Here is a 22,911-nt window from a genome sequence, read left to right on the forward strand (position 1 = left end):
ATGTCCCTCTCTGCCTCTATCCCAATAGGAAGTAAGGGGGCTTCGAGGCGCTGCAGGGCTAGCGTCCCCTGGAGGGAAGTTCCCCTCGTTCAGGCCCAGGCTGGCCATGCTATCCAGGGGGGCTTCTTGGAGGAGATACTGTAGTGGTTGGCCACGTGCTCTGGGGGATTAAGGCAGACAGCTTAAATGACTTGCCCAGAGTTACACGCTAGTAAGTGTCTGAATCCAGATTTGAACTGAGGTCTCCCCGACTCGTTATATTCCCTTAGCTGCCTCCTATCTCCATTTTACAGATGAGGAAACTACGGCTGGCGAGATGAGTAATTTGAAGGTGGCTATTCTGTCCTAAGCCAGAGAGAGAAAGAGAGAGAGAGTGGCCAGCATGTATGCTCCCCTTATTCTGGGGGACCTGGACTAGGGGTACCCAGACACTTTGTGGGGGCCCCTCACCTCTCAGGGCCCCAGTCTTCTCTTCTGGGAAAGCAAATAGAGCTTTAAGTTCCTCTCATGGCCTCCTGTTTGTCCCGCACTGGGGCACCCCTTTGTCTTGCTTTACTTTGTGCCATTTTGTTTGGGGGTGTCCCTGCTTTGCCCGCTTCCTCTTGGTGCTCCTGTCCCTAGCTGGGAGCAGAGGCTTTTAGCATCAGAAGCATCTATCCCAGACCGGCTGATCTCTTGCTTTGATAGGCTTTGTTTGGTGGGGGTGAGTTTTGGACACCCAGGTGATGGTGTGTTGGGAAAGGCACAATCGTGTTTGGAGACTTTCCAAGTGATGAAGCAGGGCAGGGAGGCGGTGCAGTGGTGAGTGCCAGACCCAAGGCCAGGAAGACTCCCTGTCTTCAGTTCAAATCTGGCTCCAGATACTTCCTAGCTGTGGGGCCCCAAGCCAAGTCCTTTCACTCTATCTGCCTCAGTTTCCTCATCCGCCAAAAGAGCCAGAGAAGGAAAAGGCAGACCACTCCAGTATCTCTGCCAAGAAAACCCCAAATGGGGCCATTAATGACCTGCTGCCTTTGTGAGGCCGATTGGGCACATACCCTTGGGCCTCCCTCTGAATTACATCTTGCAGCCTCACAAAGACTCTCATTCTCTCCTAAATGACATAAATTTCTTCTAAAACTATTTCAGGTGTTGGAGTTGTTTTTTTTTTCTTGTGACTAACAAGCTCTCTGTCTTAGATTTAGCTCTACGAGGGAGTCCTCGGAGGTCTTCTCGTCCAACTTCTTCATTCGCCAGTGAGGCAAATGAAGTTCAGACAGGTTAAATGGCTTGCCCATGGTCACACAGTTCCTAGATTTGCAGGGTCTTCCTCATTCCAATTCCAGCCTTCCGCGCAGTCACGGCTGGGCTGTTGCATTCAATTCCTGATTTCCCAGCCTTCGGATGTTTCTCCTCCCAGAATGTCCTGGGTGATCCCTCTCAATGAATCCCTCTAGGGCTCCGTGCCCATTTCCTGCCCTGCTCAGAAGTCTTCTGTGGCCCCATTCGCTTAAGTCAGAAACTCTTTAACAGACTTGCACCATTTAGCCAAATCTATTTTTTTCCTACTCTACTCCCTTCCTAACTAACCTATGGAATATCTTTATGCACCGTAGTGAACAACTGCTTTTCCCAGAAACGCACTGGCCTTTCCTGCGCTCCTCATGGCCACTGCCTGGTAGGTCTGTGTCTCCGTTTCTGCCTATCGAAATCCTTCTGATCCTTACAAGTCCAACACAAATGCAATTTCCTCAGGTGAGTCTTTCCGTCAGCAGGCCTGGAGGTAGAAGGTTCCTTTCTGTTATCTTGGGCCAGATAGTCTTCTCTCAGGAGCACCAAGTACGCTGCTCCTGGCTTGTCTCCTACCGGAGCAGCTTTGCTGGTAGGCGCTTGCTGAATACATCCTCATCTTGTTCAGTGAATGCATGTGTGTAACCTTGTAAGGGTTAAAAATTAATAATTTGGCTGAAATATATGAAAATTATAAATAATACGGTAGTCCCCGATTCAAAGTATTATTGCTCAAAGTCGAAATAACTTTAAGAGCTTTTATTTACAAAAGAGATGGAAAGAGTGAAAGTAGAGAAATACAAAAGGGTAGGGAAGACAGCCTATCTAACTAAATATTGCTCTGGTGCTGGATTCAGCCAGCACTTGTTGACCCTCAACCAGAATTAAACTCTCTCCAGAAGACAGGAAGGGAAAGCCAGCTATCCACTCACCCAAGTTTCCTTCAAGAGGCAGGTCAAGACAATGACTGAAGGTGACTCCTGAGGCTGACTTTCTTCCTTGAGCCGACCTTCTTGAAGCTGACTCCCCTGGACTCAGAAATTCAGGGCCTTTTATAATGGCTTTTTGTCCCTTCCCCTCTTTACAAGGGCCAATCACAGCTTCCAAATTGCCCAACACTGCTGGGCAGTGTTTGTGGGAACCACTTCTCACCTTATGGAGGCATGAATACTCATCAAAAGAGTTCATAGATTCCTGGCTGGCTGAGGTATGAATTCTCATTTCCTGGCTGATTGAGTTGAAAGGATGGAGAGCTCCTCCACCTAGTGCTAAGTAGGGTGTTCAAGCTTTTGTTGATTCAATTCAAAAGTAGACAAAGCAGAGTTAATCCTGTCTTCACAATCTGGTGAGGTACTACTTTGGGGTTCTTAAGTTATTGTTAACCATAGTGTTAACTCAAACTAGACAAATGGGATAAAGGATTCCCTTTCATAAGTGTAGATTCAAAGAGAACAAATAATTTCCTTTTACCCCTTCCTCTAAAAAATTGAGGGCTGCATTAGCTTTGTTCCTTGTGGGCGCTACTAAAGAAAGATGGAAATCAATTTAGCCAAGTGGTTAATTTTATGGACTGATGAATTATGATAAAACTTGGATGCTTCCTTCCTCCCAAGTAGCTAAGTGACCAATTCATAAAGGTCTTCATAAACCTTGACTACTAGAGATGAACTGCTTGCTTTTTGTTATTCAGAGCAAATCTCTCACTGAAAGTGAGATATTTGGGGGCAGCTGGGTAGCTCAGTGGATTGAGAACCAGACCTAGAGATGGGAGGTCCTAGGTTCAACCCTGGCCTCAGACACTTCCCAGCTGTGTGACCCTGGGCAAGTCACTTGACCCCCATTGCCTAGCCCTTACCCCACTTACCAGTACACAGTATTTGATTATAAGATGGAAAGTAAGGATTTAAAAGAATAGATTCTCACCCAAGTACTTTTGGTCTGTGTGTGCATTCTTGAATCAAAGCATAGGTTAATCTAGCCTCATCTGAGCCTCTTGGTTTCCTTCAAATCCCATCTAAAATCCTACCTTCTATAGGAAATTTTTGCCTGTCCCCTCTTCACTCCCCGCCCAGGCCAGTGTCTTCCCTCTGTTGATTCTTCCCTCACACAGCTTGTTTAGCCATAGTTGTTTGCATGTTGCACATGAGCTCTTTGAGAGATCCTAGGGTTCAGCTTCCTTTGTCTCCTTGGTGCTCAGTGTCTGGCAGAGAGTAGGCCCTCTCAGCTTGGAATCTAGAAACCCCAATCTTGAGATCTGAAGAACCCCAAGCAGGTAGCGGCGGGAGGCCTGAAGACCTCAAGTTTGACCTTGTCTGTCCCATGAGAACTTCACCAGTTTCAGACTAAGGATAGACCTTGAAGTGCTTTAGGTGGAGCTAGCAGACTCAGTCAGGTGTGACGTACCCTTTTTTGTCCCTGTAGTTTGTGTCAGAGTCCTTCTCCGGTAGCCCAGCCTTGGCTGGATCTTTCCCTTTGGTGTCCATTGTGAAGCATCAGCCTCTCCCTGATAATCCTGTCTAGAACTGTCTTTGTAGCCCTTGTAAAGCCAGTGGGCCCTACTCCCCTCCTCAGTTCCCTCAGAGGTATTTAAGTTCCTGGAATTCTGTTTTTCTTTGGAGCTGTCGCCCAGCGGGTGACACTCCCAGAACACAGTAGCTGGAGCCTCCTCTGTGTGGCTTTGCCTTGCGCCTGACTGTGTGGAGGCCTAACGATTGTACCGCAATCCCTCTCCTGATGAAAGACGTGGTCTTATCAGACTATTTAATAGTTCTGTGTTTTTTCCAGTTTAACAGCACTTAATGAATGTTTTTTGACTGATGTGGATTTGATCAATTCTCAAGCGACTTGTTAGTGGCAGAAAAACAGACTGGTTGTTTTTCTGCATCCATCAGATATTCAGCCTATCAGTCCAGTACTCTTCTGTAGGGCATTGGGAGAGAGAAGACAATATCAGGTACTACTAGACTATATTACTCTGATCCGTGTTCAAGATACATTTATTTCTGTGCACTGATCAATATGAACTGTATTACCTGGACTTTATTTTCCTCCCTCAAGTGCACGGCATATAATTAGTGTTTGCTTGAAAGACCATAACTGATTAAGGTGAGTTTTGCTGAGACAAATGATAGTTTGTCTAACTTGTGGTTTAATTTATACATATGGATCAAGGTTCCCCACCGCCCTCCCCCAATTAGCAAATTACTGAAAAAACAAACAGGTAAATAATAACAATGACACATCTTGAGGTGCAGATAGCATGCTTTATTTCAATGCTACTTCCTCGAGGAGGTTCAACAATTACAATTAGCGATCATTTATTTCTAATTGAAAAGAACTACATTAGATTGAAGTCGAGGGCATTGTTTGCTGGTTCAACAGCAGCTTCTTGTGTTGGCTTTTTGTTTTCTCTGCTGTGGCTCATTGCTTAGTTGCCCCGATTTTAGGTGTAAGAGAATTCTAATACTACCACACAAACACAATTATTGCACCCTAGGAACCTCCAGGAGTGGGCACTGCTTCTGCATGGGAAAACCTGAACATCTTGGTTAAATGAGGGAATGGCCAGGAGATGTTACTTTTTCAAGCTGTCCAGGCAGTCCTCATGCCAGAAGCAGTACAGAAGAGTGAACAAAGTGTTGGCCGCTTACACTTTGTCCTGACCAATAGGTTAAGTTGAATGAAAATTCTGAGTGTGACGTAATCAGAAGGAATGTGAGGCATTTAAGTGAGGTCTACAGGAGGGTATTTGCAAACATCGCTAATGCCTTACATTTCTGATTCAGTAAATATTTGTGCATGTATTAGGTGACAAGAACAGCATTATCTCTTAGGTACAAGAGCATCTTCAGTGGGGAATCTCTCTACCCACTGAGGCTTTCTTAGACATCAACACTTTGTTGAGGCACAAAGATTAGTTAAATGTTGAGCAGGGTATTCGTTTCATGAGAAACTTTCTCCTACCAACGGTTAGTTCCATAAGTTGCATTGTAAAATGTCACTAAATAAATGGTACAAAACTTGATAACCGTTACTTCGGCTATATACAGTATGTACATGTCAATAAGAAATGTATAATGTTCTTAAGTTAACCATAATGACAACAAGTTACGTATTACTTTGGCCTTTGTCTCACTTAGATCGATAAAAAAATACTTTTTATATTTACAGATCAGAAAGTTTAGTCCATGTGAAGCAGTTTTGTTATTTAGTCCATGTGAATCACTTGCAAAAAGTCAAGTGTAATTATAAGAGCCCAGGCTCTCAAATTGATCTGATATTTATATTCACAGTGGCAGAGTCAGATCCAAATTCATTCCCTAAGCTCAGGGTGTAAAGTCCGCCATCCTTCTTTTGCACATCCATGATGATCAGAGTTGTGAGGTCATCAGTGGTCTCAATATGGAATCTGCCTTGTTGTTCTTGATTTTGGATTTTTCTTCCACCATAGGACCATGTTATTTCAGGAATGGGTTCTCCCGTAAAAGCGCAGGCTAGTGTTAAAACTTTGCCTTCATCAATGCTAATATCGGATGGAAGAGCTTCAATTTTAGGTGGAATTCCTTTATGGAAGAGGAAAAAGGTTTATGTTTATTTTGGTTAAAAGTAGTGATTAACTTTCTACCAAATATTATTCTAGGGCACTACATTTTTCTATCTCTACCAGTAATTTTATTGCTCACCTCTTATACCTGCTTTAAGCATTCTACTAGTTGAACTTTCCAGTTGTGTCATACTAGATTTTCCCATAGAACTTCTGGAACTCATCTCTACAAAAGACTCTTGCATGGAAGACATGCTTTGCGCAGACATGCTTGCAAATTTCATTTCACTCATGCTGCTAGTGCTGCTAGTGCTGAAACTGCTGAAGGATGCCTCTTGCTTTGAGGCAGACATTTGAACTGATTGAGAAGAGAAAATTCCTTGCATGCTTGTGTCATCACTTGTCCTCAATACTACCTCTTTGGAAGGTTCTTCCACTAGAGCTGTGGAGCATAGCAAAGACACAATGAAACATCAATGGCATCCTGTTAATTGGTGACATCAGACACTGACTTACAGAAACGGAAAAACAAAAAAGACTTTGCTGTTGAAGCGTAAGCAGATACAGGACCATCGAAAGCTAGCCCAATCCCTTCAAGCCTTGGAAAAAGGAATCCTTAAATGGCCAGCATTATATTGCGTGCAAGTATACCATGGATCACTAGGGGGGGAATTTGATTAAGCCTAAAGAGAACATCATTATATCATACATTTTTGCAGTAGGACATTTGTAGCACTTTATTTTGAAATGTGACACAAAAGTTAAAAAAAAAAAGTATGATTAAATGCATGAATCATTGCAGAATGCCCATACCCTCTTACATATCTCATCCAACAATCAAACTCCAGGCATATGCATTTCTCTGTATGCATGTGATAAAAAAGGCACTGATGGATCAAAGGACAGAAGAACACTTACGGAGCACTGTTAAGGATGCTGTAGCAGAACATTGTCCATGGAAATTTTTGGCTTTTATTGTATATTTTCCACTGTCAGTTACTGCTGCATTTCGAATTTCAAGAGAATATGCATTTTTGGAGCGGCTTACTCTAACATTTGAAGAAACAGAAATCTAAGAAAGAAAAACATGTTCTATTAAGATCCTCAAGAAACAGAGATGGTCTTTATCTCAAAAACAAATTAGCCCTAAAGAACTTACCGGCAGGTTATTTTTAAACCACTCAATTTCAGGGGATGGATCTCCATTGATTTCACAAGAAAAGAGCACGTTTTGTCCTTCATTCACATTTTGTGACTTGGGTTGGGTGATGAAGACAGGGGCATCTAAGCGCTCTTGACATAGCATCATGTCAAACTGGCACTTGATGATCCCTTGGCTGGTTTTTCCCACACAGGTAAGTATTCCTTCATCTCTGTGGCTGGCTTTCTTGATGGTTAAGGTGTGATCATTGCCAGACACCCCATATCTGTAATCTTCTGAGTTTGTAAGCTCCACTCCATTCAGTACCCACCTTACTTCAGAGGCATCCGCAATGTTAGCCTTTAGAGTAATTTTCTGACCCTCAGATATGCTCATCTGAGTGGAAGATGCTTTAATTTCAGCATGAGCTCTGATTTCTTCTGATGCCTGGGTCTTTTTCACAATTTCCTCATGGACAACTGATTTTCCCAGTGAGGCTGCTTCTGATTTCTTGATTTCTTCAGAAATCAGTGCCTTTGAAAATTCCTCCTTGACAGATGACTTCTCATGAGACACTGTTTCTGATTTCTGGATTTCTTCAGAAACCATGGCCATTTTGGTAACTTCTTGGGCAACTGCTTTTTTCTGAGAAGCTATTTCTGAAGTCTTTTGTGTCATAATTTTCTTTTCCTCTTCTTTAGTATCTAGAAAAGAAAATTCTCTATATTGGCATTACATTGTAATTGGAAACAGATTTATTCTTTAGTCTTGTATGAAATATTTATGGCTAAAGAAAACTTACAAAATTTTTTTTTGGAAATTTTATTTAATTAGTTAATTTAGAATATTTTTTCATGGTTACAAGATTCATGTTATTTCCCTTCCCTCCCTCCTAACCCACTCCCATAGCTGACGCGCAATTCCACTGGGTTTTACATGTGTCATTGATCAAGACCCATTTCCATATTATTGATATTTGCACTAGGACGATCCTTTAGAGTCTATATCCCCAATCATATTCCCATCGACTCAGCAGTTGGAAAACTTGCAAAATTGAGGGGACAAGAGTACCCAGATCTCTCTGGACAAAAACTCATCAAATGCTCATGCATATTAATTTAATGGGGAATTCAATGTAAATATGATTCTGATCACTTAACAAAAATGCCTTTCCAAAAGGACATGTATGATGAAGAAAAAAATAGAAGTATTCTAAATGAAGGTTTTAGTGCAAGGGGCTCCTAACCTGGGGTGTGGTGAACTTGTTTTTTAAAAAAATATTTTAGTAACTATGATTCAGTAGAAGTGTTTTCATTTATAGTCCTATGTATTTTACTTATACATTTAAAAACATTATTTTGAGAAGGGGTTCATAGGCTTCATCTGACTTCTACTGAAGTCTATTACATACCAAAAAGGTTTAGAATCCCTTCTTTAGTGCATCAAAGGGAAAGTTTCAAGCCAAGAAACTGAAAAGCAGCCCTCGTCAACTGGTACATCATAAATTACCAGAAGGCAAAGCCTGGCTGTGTGACATCTATTTTGTGTTGTATAGTTCCTAACACAGTAGTACCATGTTCAGATAGTGCTTTTGATGATGCCAATGAGTGTAGCAAAGACCTTGTTGCTAGGTCTATACAGAAATAGTATCACAGAGTTTGGAAATCTGTTTTTGTTTTGAGCTAATTTTTAAAAAACGATTAAAAAAAGTAATATCTACATATTGGTTCCCTTCATCTAGTTAAACAAACTGACAGCAGAAAATGAACCTACCCTTTATTGTTAATTTGCAGCTAGAGGAAACGGATCCAGCTGAATTTATTACTGTGCATGTAAAGAGGCCACTGTCTGAAGCACTGGTCTCCCGTATTTCTAAGTAGAATCCTCCTTTGTCTTCAGAGAGTTCATATTTTCCGTCTTGTACAAGAGCCTGTGGGATAGAATTAATTTGATTTTAAAGTTGTGGGCTAATTTGGGGATAGAATTTCTAGACAATGTGTAGAGGTTAAGAAAAGTTTACCTTTCCATCCTTAGTCCAGCTAACAGTGGGCCAAGGCTCTCCTGTGGCTTTAATTGAAAACTTGGCAACAGTATTTGCAGTTATGGCCATGTCTTGTAGGCCAGTAACAATTACTGGCTTTGAAGTGGCTGGCCTAGCATCTTTCTTTTCTGTTTTCTTGGTTTCTGTTGGCTCAGTTGCTTTCTGAGCAGATTTCTTAATATCTGTTGACTCAGCAGTTTTCTCAACGGCTTTCTTGGTCTCTGTTGCCTCAGCAGTTTTCTGAATTGATTTCTTGGTCTCTCTTGTTTCAACAGTTTCTTCAACTGATGTCTTGGTCTCAAGAGTGCTGGACAGTTGGTCACGGATACTCGTAAAGGCTTGGCCAACAAACTGGAAATTAGTCTTAGAAGCTCCACCTTCACCAGAAATTTCACAGACATATTCTCCTCTGTCAGCTTCAGTGAGGTTGTGGATTTTGAGTTCATACGTGCCATCTGCTGAATAATGAAACTGGAAATGGCCATTTTCCTTCAATTTCTTGCCATCTTTATACCATGCTACTTCTTTGGCACTTAAAACACTGCTTTGAACTGCACACGTCAGCTTTGCGATGTCTTTAGAAGCTTCCACTTTCAGTGGCTGAACTATCTTAGGAGGAGCAGCGATCGGGAGCTGTTCTTTCTCAGTGGGGGCGGCTTTGGTTTCTGTTGGCGATGCGGTTTTGGGGTGAGAAGGGACTAGCTCTGGCGATTTCACTCTCTTGGGTGACTTCACTGCTTCTGCAGATTTTGCATGAGGCTCGGGGGACTTGACTCTTGGTGGTGATGTAACTGACTTTTCAGGGACTCTGGTCTTTTGAAGTGTCAGAGTAAATTGCGCTTCCTGTTTTCCTTCAGAGTTTTCTACCACCACAGTGTAGCTGCCTTCATCTGAGGCCTGGACTGAAGAAATCTCAAAGGTAGAATGGTACTTTGTGGTTGTCACTTGGTGACGGCCAGAGGAACTGATGACTTGACCTGCACGCAACCATGTAACTGTTGGTACTGGTTCACCATCAGTGTCACAAGAGAATCTTGCAGACTCGCCCTCATATACTGTTATGGACCGTGGTTTGGTTAGAATCCTTGCTGCCAAAGTGGTCTTAATCTTTCTGTGAGTGGCTTTCTCCTCCACTGACCTTTCTTCAGATGCTGTGGCCTTCATTTCAGTTGAAGCATAACGTTCCTGTGATGTGAGAGTTTCCCTGGTCTCTGTCATTTGTGATTTGACTTCCCTTACAGATGAGGAAGCTTCCATCTCAGACGTTTTCTTAAATGATGAAACTGCATATGCCTCCGTCCTGGTTAATTCAGGAAAAATCGATCTTGGTACTTCCTCATCTTTGCGTTGGGAAGTATAGGTAGTATAGGCCCCACCGGTAACATCTAACGTTGCGTAGTCAGAAGCTTCTCCCTTGTAATTAGTGCACACGGCACGGTATGTCCCGCTGTCATCGATATGGCAGTCCAGAATTTCCAAGGTCAGAACTCCACTTGTGTTAGTATAATGAATCTTGCTGCTCTCTTGGAGTTCCACACCATTATGATACCACTTAATGTCAGCAGTTGGCTTAGACTGAACATTTAAGATGAAGCGGGTATTTTGCCCACATGGTACACGATGAGAGCGCATTCTCAGTGTGATTCGAGGGGCATGGTCCAGAGTGAAAGGCTGCTGACTGAGAATTTCATACTTTCGTTCTGATGATTTCTGAGTCTTTAATGCAGCCTTCATAGACTCATACCTGGAAAATATGTCAAATCTTGCAGTTCTCTCAAATCTCGAGAGTGATCTTTCACTTGACACTGGGCTAGGGGAACGCGGCCGAGTCCTCTCTGGAGTTGGAGATCTTCTTTCAGTTTCATATTCCTCAGCCGGTTGTGTACGTGGCCGTATTAATTCAGATACTGGCCTCATTAATTCAATATAAGTTGGAGAAAGAGATCGTCGTCTTCCTAGCAGCCTAGAGACAGATGAAGATGACTCTCTTTGTGCACGTTTTGATATTTCAATTTCTTCTTCAATTTCTGTTATTTCAGTTATTTCTCTTTCTCTTCTGGTTTTTTTCCTAGATTTTTCTTCTTTAGCCATCTTGGCCATATGGTCAAGTTCACTTTTATATTCTGAGAGTCGCTGGGTTGTTGTAACTGGACGGAGTAATTCCTCATCCTCTTTCTCAGCCATGATTCTTTGTCGCTGCCTAGGATGTCTGTATGCAGCTCTGGCATGGCGTTCACGTAATTCCATGTAACTTGTGCCAGTTTCCATTTTAGATGGGATATGATAAGTTGAATATCTAAAGTCTTTTCTTGTTTCATCTACTTTGACATGAGCACTGGGTGAAGAATAACGTAGACTAGATAGCTCAAACTGGGGAGGACTCCTGCTTGGTGGGGAAGCAGAGAAGCCAAGTTCAAGTTCTTCTTCAAGGCGCAGCCTTTCTTCTTCAGTCCTTTTCATAGCTAAGTAATCATCAATTGGAAGGAGAATTTCTTCATCTGAAAGGTCACCAAGAGACCTCCTTCTAGGTCGATAATAGTAGTAGTCATAATCAGGAGATGGTGTCCGTCGACGGGCTGGTCTCACTATCTCAAGATCATCTTGGGACAGTTTCGGTATGCGCCACTTAGGTCTGTATTGGTCTGTAATGCGTGGAAGAGGCATCACATAGAACTGTTCCCATCTTGAGAGGCGAATACGTTTGGGCCTTTTCTGTGCAATTCTGTCAATCTTTCCAGGCATCTCATACTGATCACGTAGTTTCTTGTACCATTTCATGTCAGACATCGGCACAAACTGCTTGATGTGTTGGTCTTCCTCAACAGTGGTGCGTTTGTACCTGCGTGGCTCTGGTACTTCGTAAGGCATACGGAGTCGTTTTTCTTCCTTCTTTTCTTCCTTTTGGAGTACAAATTCACCTTTTACAGTCTTGGTGCTTACAGCTGGTTTGTAAAGTATGGCAGCTTCTCTTAGTGCCTCTTGGGCTACTTGGGTCAGTGGCACAGATTCAGTACCAGAAAGGATTTCAGCCATTCTTAGGGTCTTGTCAATTTGTTTTTGTACGTGTCTTTCTCGCTCTTCTTGAGTTTTGAATTCATGCTTGACATACTTGAGGCGTTCTACTTGTAGGTGAGCCTGGCAACTTGTAGAGCCAGCAGAGTTGGTGGCAGTGACTCTGTAATACCCTGTGTCACCTGGCAATGTATCTCTGATATGCAAAGCATAATAGTCTAAGCCTTCATGGATAATTTCAATGTTGGGACCAAGGGACAGAGGCTGCCCATCTTTTTCCCATTTTAAAGTTGGTGGTGGGATGCCAGAAACTCTAATTTCAAAGCAGACACTCTGGCCTTCCTGACATTCTGCATTTGCCAGTAAGCGTTTGAACATTGGTCTTAGGGTAGTGTCTGCCGCTGGTGGATGTGGCGTCACCGTCAGCTTGGCTTTACAGCTGTCTTCACCATACTTGTTCCGTGCCACCACAGAATATTCAGCATCGTCATCCATAGTCACACTGTTGATTGTTAGTTGGTAAAGACCCTTGTCAGTCTCAAATGTATACTTCTTGTCATCATCACCTGGTTTGATCTTCTGTCCTGATTTATACCATGTCACTCGGGGTTCTGGATGGACTGTTATGGTCACACCAAACCTGACATTTTCACCAATGTAGGCAGTCCGGTTGTAGAGAGGCAGAGTAAATTCTGGTGGCCTCTCCAGGAGTCTCATAGCATCTGTCCTCCGTTTAATTTTCTTTACAGTTCTACGACAGTAATAGTCATAAGATTCTCTCACACCTTTAACAAAGAGTTCTGCATAGGAACTGTCTTCTCCATAGTCATTGACCACCTTGCATCTGTACGTACCATCATCTGCTTTAGTAATGTCTTTAACATACATGGTGGCTTGCCCATCTTGGTAGGTAATTTCGTATTTTTCACTGTTCTCCAGCTGTCTGATGCCAAAGTACCAGGTCACTTGGGTAGATTCATCATAATTTTCAATGCTGCATTGATATTTTACATATCCGCCTTCTTCTCCAACAGCATGCATTATTTGTCCAGAGATAGGGCCAATTTCAATTGATGCCACTTTAACTTTAGCAACACTCACTCCCCTCTGAGCTCTGATGGCTCCACCACAGGAGATTCGGGCTGCTGATACCACCATGTTCAGGTCTTTCTTTATCAAGGTGTGATAGTATCGCCTGTGTTTTAGTGTTCTGATGACTTTAGTGCTCACATTTTCTCTCCTCTGCTTTAGCCATGGATGCTGGAGCGCCTCAGAAGCTGTCATGCGAGATTTTCTTTCTTTCACCAGCAGGCGATCAACAAAGTCCATGGCTTCAATGCTGATGTCCTTGAATGCTTCTTCATCAAAGCTATACTCAGCATTCATGATATTTTCAATCATCTGTTGATTGGTTTCAGCCAGGAATGGATTAATACCACTCAGCAGAACATATACCAGGGTTCCGAGGGACCACATGTCTGTGGCTGTACTGACAACATCATGTTGATGTACCTCCGGTGCATAATATTCAGGAGCAGTGAACATAAGCCTAAAGTTGTCCCCTGGCTTCAACTGCCGGGCTTGACCAAATTCAATGATTTTAATAGTGGAACTTCTTCTTGTTTGGTAAATGATATTATCTGGCCTAATGTCAAAGTGTCCAATATTGTGACTGTGTAAGAATTCAAGGGCTTCACAGACCTGGCGAACGTAACTTACAATTTCTCTTTCATTGAGCTCAAAAGCACTGGTGTTAATTCTTTCAAAGATATCAAGCCCTGAAATAAATTCAAAGATCATAACCAATTCTTCCATGCTTTCAAATGATTCATGGAGATATAAGATGTTCTTATGTCTAGCAGTGTTAAGAATAGAAATTTCCTTCTTTACCAAAACTTGGTCAGTTCCTTTAACTTTGACAAATTTGGCCATATATGTCTTCTTAGAAGAAGTTTCAACACAGCGGTGGACAATTCCGAACTGTCCACGTCCTAGGTCTTCAGCAATCATATACTTGTCATAGAGTTCCTTGGTAGAAGAGTGAGAAGCCTTAGTTGTGCTGACTTCTCGGGTTTCATCCACCTCTTCATCATAGTTCATTACTCTGGTTTTATCTTCCTTAGTTATGGTTGGTTCTGTAGGTTCAGAAGGTTTGCTGAGGCCGAATTTATTTTCAGCTATTACACGGAACTGGTAACTAGTCTTACCAAACAAGTTAATCACAGTATATCGTGTTTCCCGAGCTTGACCCACACGGAGCCATCTCTCTGCTGTAGTGGCACATTTTTCAATGATGTAGTTGGTGATTTTGCTCCCACCATCAGAAGCTGGCTCAGTCCAAGTTAAGTTGACTGAATCTCTTGAGACGTCACTCACTTTGACTCCCCTAGGAGGGTCAGGAACATCCGCTACATCCAACTCAACTGTCTTCTGATCAATTCCAAATCGATTTTTAGCACAGACGACATAGAAGCCAGCGTCTTTTCTCTCTACTCCATTGGAGAACACAAGGGATGTGAATGATCTAGTGACAATAACTTGGTAGTGGCCATTGTTGTCAATGAGATCCTGTCCTTTCTGCCAGGTGATCACTGGGTCTGGTTTGCCACTGAAAGGAATCTTGATGCTGATGACTTCTCCCCGGAGAGCATGAACAGCTCCCATCCCTTCAAGATTTTTAGGCAAGTGTATCTTGGCAGGAACTGTACCAAAGGAAACAAGAACAAAAACAATTTTTTTTAAGAAACAGTAACATTTGAAGTTACTATCAAACATAGGGAAAATCCAGAATATGAATGTGTTCTCTAACATCAAAGGTGTATTATTATTTATATCATTACCTTCAACATCTAAGGAGGCCGTGCCGGACACAGATCCTCCTTGGTTAGTAGCTCTAACTTGGTAGACAGTGGCATCATCATCTGTTACATTTGTAATGATGAGTTGGTAGTATCCACCCTTAAATTCCTGAATTCTATACTTTTCTCCATCTGCAATAATTTCTTTGCCCTGGCGGTACCATTTGACAACAGGTTTAGGGTGGCCAGTTACTTTGCAGACCAATGTTGCATTGCTCTTATATCTGACATTGAGATTTCTTAGTTCATCTTTAAAGTGTGGTGCCTGTATTGGAACATCAGATTTAGGTGTGACAGGTTCTGATATTTCACTCCATTCACTTTCACCACCTAGGTTTTCACATTTCACACGGAACTCATATTCAAGACCTTCAATAAGGTTTTGTACAGAAAAGACTGTTTCTCGAACTTCATCTGTTGTCACAGCAATCCACTTATTTTGTTTCTTTTCACGCTTCTCAAGGTAGTAATTTCTAATCTTTGCTCCACCATCACTGGAAGGTGGCTTCCAAGCCACAACACAGGAATCTTTTGTAAGAGCAGTTATAGTTGGTTTGCTAGGAGCACCAGGTTTTTCTGGATAAAAACAAAAAGATTTAAATCATGAAGTTAAATAGGTATACTTATTGTTAAATACCATAAAATCCTGCTTTGTGATAAATTTTTACATAATGAGTTGGGATATTGGTGTGAAAGCAAATTTTTCAGAAAAAAATTGACAGTTTACTCCAAGAACCTTACAGAGGAGGAAAAAAAATTCTAGTGCATTTGAATAAGAGAGAGATACAAGCCACATACTTCTTGCCCTTCCTTTTGTTGCTGAATTTAGATTCACAAAAACTTCATGTAGCCTAATTTCCATCTTGATCAGCCATTTTTGTAAAATGAACTTTTCTCTTAGAATGACAATGTGTAAAGACTGAAGTTTATGGTGATGCAAGAATTGGACCTTGCTTACCAAATGGAGTCTTGATAACCACAATTGAGGAGACCTCCAGAGCTTCACTAATGCCATAGGTGTTCTGAGCAGATACTCGGAAATAATAGCCAGCATTTTCTGTGAGGTTAACAATTCTGCAGCTTGTTACTGAAATGGCTGAAGATACCAGCTGCCACTCGGCACCTTCCTTTGCCTCACATTTCTCAACCACATAGTTGGTTATCCATGATCCTCCATCATCTGTAGGAGGTTTCCAGCTGATTACAGCAGAGTTCTTAAGTAGTGCTTCAATCACAATTGGCCCTATAGGTTTGTCTGGCTTATCTGTTAATAAGAAAACAAGATTAATAACCATAGAAACAGTGGCTTAGGTTTCAAAAAATCCATATGCCCTTTCCCTTGGGAAATTGAAGTGAAATAAAATAAAATACCTTGTATTTCCACATCAAGAGTGGCATCGACTGTTCCAAATACATTGCTCAGCTGCACTTTATATTTCCCAGCATGAGTCTTGCGCTGAACATTCTTGATGATAAGATGAGTATAGTGCTCAGTATTCTCAATGGTAACAGTCTCTGAATTTTTCAAAGGTTTCTTGTCATGGAACCACGTAATGGCAGGTACTGGGCGACCAATGTACATAACATGCAGACGGAGAGTAGACCCCACTGCTGCATAGTATTTCTCTTTCAGCGGGAAACCAGGGTGGAACTGAGGAGTTGCTTGCAAGAGTAGCTTGCTGCTGGTTTCTACCTCCCCAAGTTCATTGGTTGCTGTGCAGGTGTAGACACCTTCATCCTCTTGTTCATCTGTCATTACAGTGAGAGTATGAGTGCGCCCATCTGATGACATTTTGTATTTTCGACTTTGTATTAGTTCTTTGCCAAAGCGGAACCATTTAATGTCTGGAAGGGGCCTTCCAACAATCTGGCAGGAGAGCTGAGCGGCTTCACCCAATTGAGTAGTAACATCTGCCATTTCTTTTCGTACTCCTGGTGCCTCTCCAGCTGAAATGGGAAAAAAGTATTCTATTAAGTGTGCATTTTTCTGTTACTAAGGAATCTACTTATCTTTCACTCCTCTAAACCTGGCGTTAGCTGATTAGAGTTATGAGGATCAAATGAGATAACTGTAAAGTGCTTATTAGCAGAGTGCCTGGCACACAGTAAGTGCTACATGTTAGTTATTATTACTTTAGCTTTAAACTTTTTAAAAGATTTTTTACAAGGGTTATTACAGATCCCCAATGAAAAAATAATATTCTTGGGATCTGAAACATTTTTCATGGTCACAAAAACGAGGTCAGATAGACTTTTTCCTTCATAAATGTAATGAAACTAATTATGTATACTTGTGGGGGGGTAGTTCCCTCTGAAAACCCCAGGTCTTCTCCTTGCAAAGAATTCAGTTTTATTCACCAGGAAGGTGGAGCGGGATGGGGAAGAATATCTGATCCTTTCCTTTAAAATGGATATATTGGAACCTTTGGTGAAGAGTAGACCTATAGCCATAATGGGAGATCTGTTGCAGCAATGTGATCAACAGCACTGTCCTTAGTAGCCCCCTTTGGGACTACATATTTAAGATGGCCCTATATTGGGGCAGCTAAGTGTCTCAGTGCCCAGACAAGAGTTTTTAGGTTCAGATCTGGCCTCAGACACTTCACAGCTGTGTTACCCCGGGCAAGTCCCTTAATCCCCATTGCCTAGCTTTTACTGCTCTTCTGCCTTGGAACCGATCCTTTGTATTGATCTCAGAAGGTAAGGAATTAAAAAAATAAAATAAAATGGCCCTATGCAAAAGTTCTCTGTTGGTATATGTGTGTATATGCATATACGTGTGTACCAATATGTATAATTCTTTCTTATCACACATTTAATAAATGCTACATGTATGGTCTACAAAATTGCTAGCATTCAGCAAAACTTTATGCCAGTCTCTGACTACTCTACATAGAAACAATTTCCCCTACCATTTAATTTATCCAGTAAAGCATTGTGTAACAGATGATTCAAACACTGGATAGGGCTTGAATAGGGCTTGAAGTAGATGACTTCTACAGTCAGCATTCATTTTGAGTGCTTATTCTATGTCAGGCCCTGCACTACATACTTTTCAATTCCAAGGATCTATAATTTAAGGATACGTACATGTCAGTTTAGTCTTCACAGACATGGCAGTCCTTCTAGGTCTGCTGATTCCAGTCTCATTTTCAGCAAAAACCCTGAATTCATATTCAGTGGCTTCCAATAAACCACCGATTGTGAACTGCCTGTCTTTAATACGATCCTTATTGCTCTTCTTCCATGCACTGTCTCCAGACTGCCGGTATTCTATCCAGTATCCAAGGATGTCTTTCCCACCATCACATTCCGGTTTTTCCCACTGAAGCGTAACGCTGTCTCTGGATAGAGATAGGATCTCAATCTCTCCAGGTTGGCTTGGTTTATCTGAAACATTTTAAAATGTTTGAGAAGGTGGCCAAAGATCAAAGAAAAGATGAGTCAATTTATTCAGAAACATAACCATTTTCTTACCAAAAGGATCCTTGCATACAACTGGTTCGGAAGCAGGACTGGTTTCACTTAAGCCAACATCATTCTGTGCGATGATACGGAATTGATATTCAGCATCAGGAACCAAGCCTGTGACTGTGTACATTGTGGTAGTGATCTGGGTCTTGTTGTGCCGAACCCATTTGTCAGTAGAAGTTTCTTTCCGTTCAATGTAGTACCCAGTGACCCGAGAACCACCGTCATCTTTGGGTCGTGACCAGGACAAGCTGACAGAACTCTTAGTTACATCCAGCACTTCTGGAGGATTGCTGGGAGGCTCTGGAGGGTCTACATGCATCAAAACAAACAAGATGTTAAATATAATTTGCACATGCTTATGATTCCTGAAGTTGGGGGGCGGGGTGGAGAAAGAGGTAGGGAATAAGCATTTCTATAGCACCAACTCTTTACAAATATTTTATGCAATGAGAGCTTATTTTTTTAAGTTAGAAATACAAATGCAGACTTACTCAGTGGTGTTTTTGGTATGACTGGTTCTTCAGATTTCAGGGGCTTGCTGATACCAAACTGGTTTTCTGCCGAAACACGGAAGTGATACTCTACATTCTCTTTTAAGCCTTTTACCACAAGAGACGTGCTTCTAACTCTGGAATCAATGGTATACCAGGCAGCTTTAGGGACTTCTCGCCTCTCAACAATGTACCCTATGACGTCGGCGCCGCCATCATCAGCTGGAGGTCTCCAGCTCACTCTAACGGAACGAGCTTGTATGTCATCATATTCGAGGGGACCTTCTGGAGTATTTGGACTTCCAATCACCTTGACCTTGATGTAAACTGCTTTCTTGCCACACTTGTTTTCTAGAACCAAGTCATAGTTGCCAGAATCCTCCCGATCTGCTTCTTTAATCACAAGCTCAGTGTGTGTGTCAGAAGTTGCAATCATAGCTCTCTTGCTAATGTCTTGGCCTTCCTTCGTCCATTTGCATATTGGGAATGGTTTTCCTTTGATTGGTATGGTGAGCCTAATGACTCCACCTTGTCTTACAAAGACACCTTCCTGGTATCTTTCATCAAGTTCATAATCAGGATATTCTGAAAGGGAAAAAAATTTAGTATTTTAGCATGTTTATTTATGCAAGAAAAAGTTAACACATAGTTATATAAGGAAGTATGCAATTACACGTCTTACCAAGCATTTCAGTGACTTTCACCGTTCCTGGTACTTCAGCAGGTTCCCCAGGTCCACCAGCATTACAGGCCATGACACGGAATCTATATTCTGCCCCCTGAGGCAGATGTGTTAGTGTATACTCCCGGATTTTGGTTGGAGTGGTATTGCATTTGGTCCATTCATGCTGATCCACCTTTTGCATTTCAATCAAGTAGCCAGTGACTTTAGATCCTCCTTCATCTTCAGGAATACTCCAGGCAAGGGAGACTGATGTTCTTGTAGTATCTGTAACTCTTGGGTTCTGAGGTTTTCCTGGAGGAGCTGGGGAAAAAAAGTATAAAATGGCCCATAAATTTAAAAATAACAATAAAAGCCCAACTAAACTGCCTAACAAACCCATCCTAAGGCTACTGAAACACAAGATATTAATGACTATTTTGAGAAAACTTACTTTACCCATTAAGACAAATCTGTTGGTTTCCCCTTTGTCTTGGTATAGTAGAAAAAGCACCATCTCCAGAGTCTGAGGTTCTCCTAACACATCTCACCTTTTACTCTGACTCCCTATATTCATTTTCCTTATTTTCACAGTAAGGGTATAGAATTAAATAGACTCAGGTCCTTTCTGGCTTGACACGTATGACACTCTGACTTTGAGATTACTTACCAATTGGATCCATGGCAACAACAGGTTTGGAAGGACGACTTGGTTTCCCAGTTCCTCTGGCATTAATGGCAGTAATACGGTGTTCATATTCTAATCCTTCGATGAGGCCAGTGGAACGATAACGTGTCATGGTCACTGCTACTTTATTGACACGGACCCATCGATCTGCTCTGACTTCTTTGCGTTCTATGATATAACCTGTCACCTGGGAGCCACCATCATCTTCAGGTGGGTACCAAGTTAGTGTCATACCATCACGGGAAACATCAAAGATCTGTATTGTTTCTGGAGGTCCTGGTATGCCTGTTGTAAAGTAAGAAACACAAGTTAATAGAAAATTGGCATTATATATGCAATGAAAAATAATCACAAAAATACTCATGAATCTATGGCCCCTAACTCTCAAGTTAGTATTATAAGCAGTTCAAAAGACTGTCTTGGGATGGTATTTCCAAGGAATTTTCTGTATGTATTTTTCCTGATGCTCCTGCCTTCTATTAAGACTCAGCTCATGGGGGAAGTTAGGTAGCACAATGGATTAGTTAGGTAGCACCAGGCCTGGAAATTGAGAGGACCTTGGTTCAAATCTGGCCTCAGATATTTCCTAGAAGAGTGACCCTAGACAAATCACTTAATTCCATTTGACTTATCTTTATCTCTCTTCTGTCTTGGAATCAATACTTAGTATTGATTTAAGAGCTTTAAAAAAAAAGACTCATCTTATATCCCATTTTTAAGAGGCCTTGCCTGGTTCTCCCTACCCCTGGCCTTTTGCTAGTGCCTTCCTTCTGGGACTACTTTCCATTTACACTGTATATAATATGTCCTCAATTGATTGAATGATGTCTACTCCATTTGAACTGCTTATATTACAGACCACTTGAGGGCAGGGATTATGTCTTTGTCTTTGCTGAGCACCTACCATAGCTTGATAGATATTTGCTGACCAAAAGCTTCTCTTCTCTTATCCTTTGGTATTAGTACAGGATCATAACCCCACGATCCATAAGACTTGTGTTGTAGTCCCAATTCAGCTACTATCCTGTTATTCAACCTTAGGCAAATCATTTTCTGATCCTCAGATTTCTTTTTTTTTCTTTAATTAGGAAATTGGATGGGATGAACTGTGAGATCCCTTCTCTAAATTTTATTTTTGATATGAGGAATAATATAAAACCTTGCCAGATACCATCCAACTCCCTTAAATCTTTGTAAATGTGTCTTTATTAATTTCCTAGATTATCATGGAATGGATTTCTCATTCTTTCATGCATTGTTTTGGGTGAGGAATGGAGGGAGAACTTACTGATGCTGCTACGGCATTCTATGACCTCAGACTGTAAGTAAGAACCAATTCCAAAGCGATTTGTAGCAGCTACCCGGAACACATATTCATTTCCTTCAGTGAGTCTGGTAAACTTAAAAGTTGGTCTAGTCACGGATTCAGAAACTGGCAGCCAGCCTGGTCGATGGGCATCCCGCTGTTCTACCACATAACCACTTAGTGGAGCACCACCATCCAATTCAGGCGGCTCCCAGGAAATGGTGACTGAAGTAGCATCAATTTCATCAATTTTGATTGGCCCAGTTGGTGGTCCAGGTTTGTCTGAAAAATGAAAACAGAGTCCATCTCATTTCAAGGTGAAGTTAGGTGTTGAATCTTGACTATAGTGGCAGTAGAGAAAAATAAAAATACTTTTATCACATGAACTCACCGAGAATGATAACTTTAATGGTTTCTGAAGTAGTTCCAGTCACATTCTTCAGTTCAAGAGTGTATTCTCCGGTGTCCTTTATAGTGGTCTCACGGATTGTTAACTTGGTTACTTTAGAGTGGGTTTCAAAAGTGACACGCTCTGATTCTTTCAATTTTGAGCCAGAAAAGAACCAGGATGCAGCTGGAGGTGGACGACCAGCAATTGGTATAACTAGCTCTATGGGTCTGCCAGCTGGGACATGAATAGTCTTTTGAGGCATTGTAGAAAGATCTATTGTAGGCAATACTATGGAGAAAGAAAAGTTTAGAAAATTTTAGTAAGCCATCCTAAAGCATTCATCCTGATAAAGTTAACAAGTCTTGTTAAATGTTAAATCTTTAAATTGTGATTTTCTAATACATACCTCGTAGGTCTTGGACAGTTACTGCTGTGACAATCTCCCTTGGTTCTGACACACCTTTCTCATTCTGGGCCCTCACTCTAAATAAGTACTGTTCACCTTCATTGAGTGAGATAACAGTGTGCTCTAAGACAGTGGGTTTCAAGGTTACAACTTTCATCCATCTTTCAGTACCAGCTTTACAGGCCTCAAGAACATATCCAGTAAGCCTGCTACCACCATCATAGAGGGGTTTTTCCCAGGCAAGAGAAACACTGGACTTTGTGACATCCACCACTTCCAGCTTTTGAGGCACCAAGGGAACTTCTGAGACCAGGACAGCATCAGATGTTTCACAAGGCTCTCCGATGCCGTAAATATTCTCTGGAAGTACTCTGAAGTAGTACATGGTTCCTTCTACAAGGCCAGAAATTCTGTAAAGTGTTTTGCTGCATTTAGTAGTTACTGTTTTGAATGCTCTCATGGCAGCCTCACGTTTCTCAATAATGTAGTTGGTAACTGGTGCACCACCATCAATAGTGGGTATCTCCCAAGTAATGGTCACAGAATCTCTTGACACTTCCTTAACTTTCACAGAAGGACATGGACCAGGTGTATCTGAAAACATTATCAGAAACATTATTACTTCCTGTT

At 41.7% G+C, this 22,911-nt stretch overlaps 1 protein-coding gene and 1 non-coding gene across 21 annotated transcripts in view; both read right to left on the reverse strand.

Moving 5' to 3' along the window:
* Window positions 1–4,512: 4,512 nt before the first annotated feature.
* TTN (titin) overlaps window positions 4,513–22,911 on the reverse strand; it is a 327,039-nt gene continuing 308,640 nt past the window's right edge. For all 20 annotated transcript variants that reach the window (XM_056794077.1, XM_056794076.1, XM_056794075.1 and 17 more), the window contains 17 exons: window positions 22,282–22,875; window positions 21,876–22,163; window positions 21,467–21,766; window positions 20,161–20,463; window positions 19,512–19,814; window positions 18,830–19,414; window positions 18,342–18,647; window positions 17,955–18,254; window positions 16,236–16,811; window positions 15,823–16,128; window positions 14,847–15,440; window positions 8,974–14,708; window positions 8,727–8,883; window positions 6,972–7,657; window positions 6,731–6,884; window positions 5,952–6,254; window positions 4,513–5,831 (listed from right to left, as the gene is read on the reverse strand). In XM_056794077.1, coding sequence (XP_056650055.1) covers window positions 5,533–5,831; window positions 5,952–6,254; window positions 6,731–6,884; window positions 6,972–7,657; window positions 8,727–8,883; window positions 8,974–14,708; window positions 14,847–15,440; window positions 15,823–16,128; window positions 16,236–16,811; window positions 17,955–18,254; window positions 18,342–18,647; window positions 18,830–19,414; window positions 19,512–19,814; window positions 20,161–20,463; window positions 21,467–21,766; window positions 21,876–22,163; window positions 22,282–22,875 — 11,789 coding nt within the window. In that variant the 3' untranslated portion in view covers window positions 4,513–5,532. The remainder of the gene's footprint in view (window positions 5,832–5,951; window positions 6,255–6,730; window positions 6,885–6,971; window positions 7,658–8,726; window positions 8,884–8,973; window positions 14,709–14,846; window positions 15,441–15,822; window positions 16,129–16,235; window positions 16,812–17,954; window positions 18,255–18,341; window positions 18,648–18,829; window positions 19,415–19,511; window positions 19,815–20,160; window positions 20,464–21,466; window positions 21,767–21,875; window positions 22,164–22,281; window positions 22,876–22,911) is intronic.
* MIR7314 (microRNA mir-7314) lies at window positions 7,472–7,538 on the reverse strand. The gene has a single exon (NR_127527.1). It is a non-coding gene; the product is annotated as a microRNA mir-7314 (primary transcript).

This window comes from Monodelphis domestica, chromosome 4 (assembly GCF_027887165.1).
Source record: "Monodelphis domestica isolate mMonDom1 chromosome 4, mMonDom1.pri, whole genome shotgun sequence".
NCBI classification, from domain to species: Eukaryota; Metazoa; Chordata; class Mammalia; order Didelphimorphia; family Didelphidae; genus Monodelphis; species Monodelphis domestica.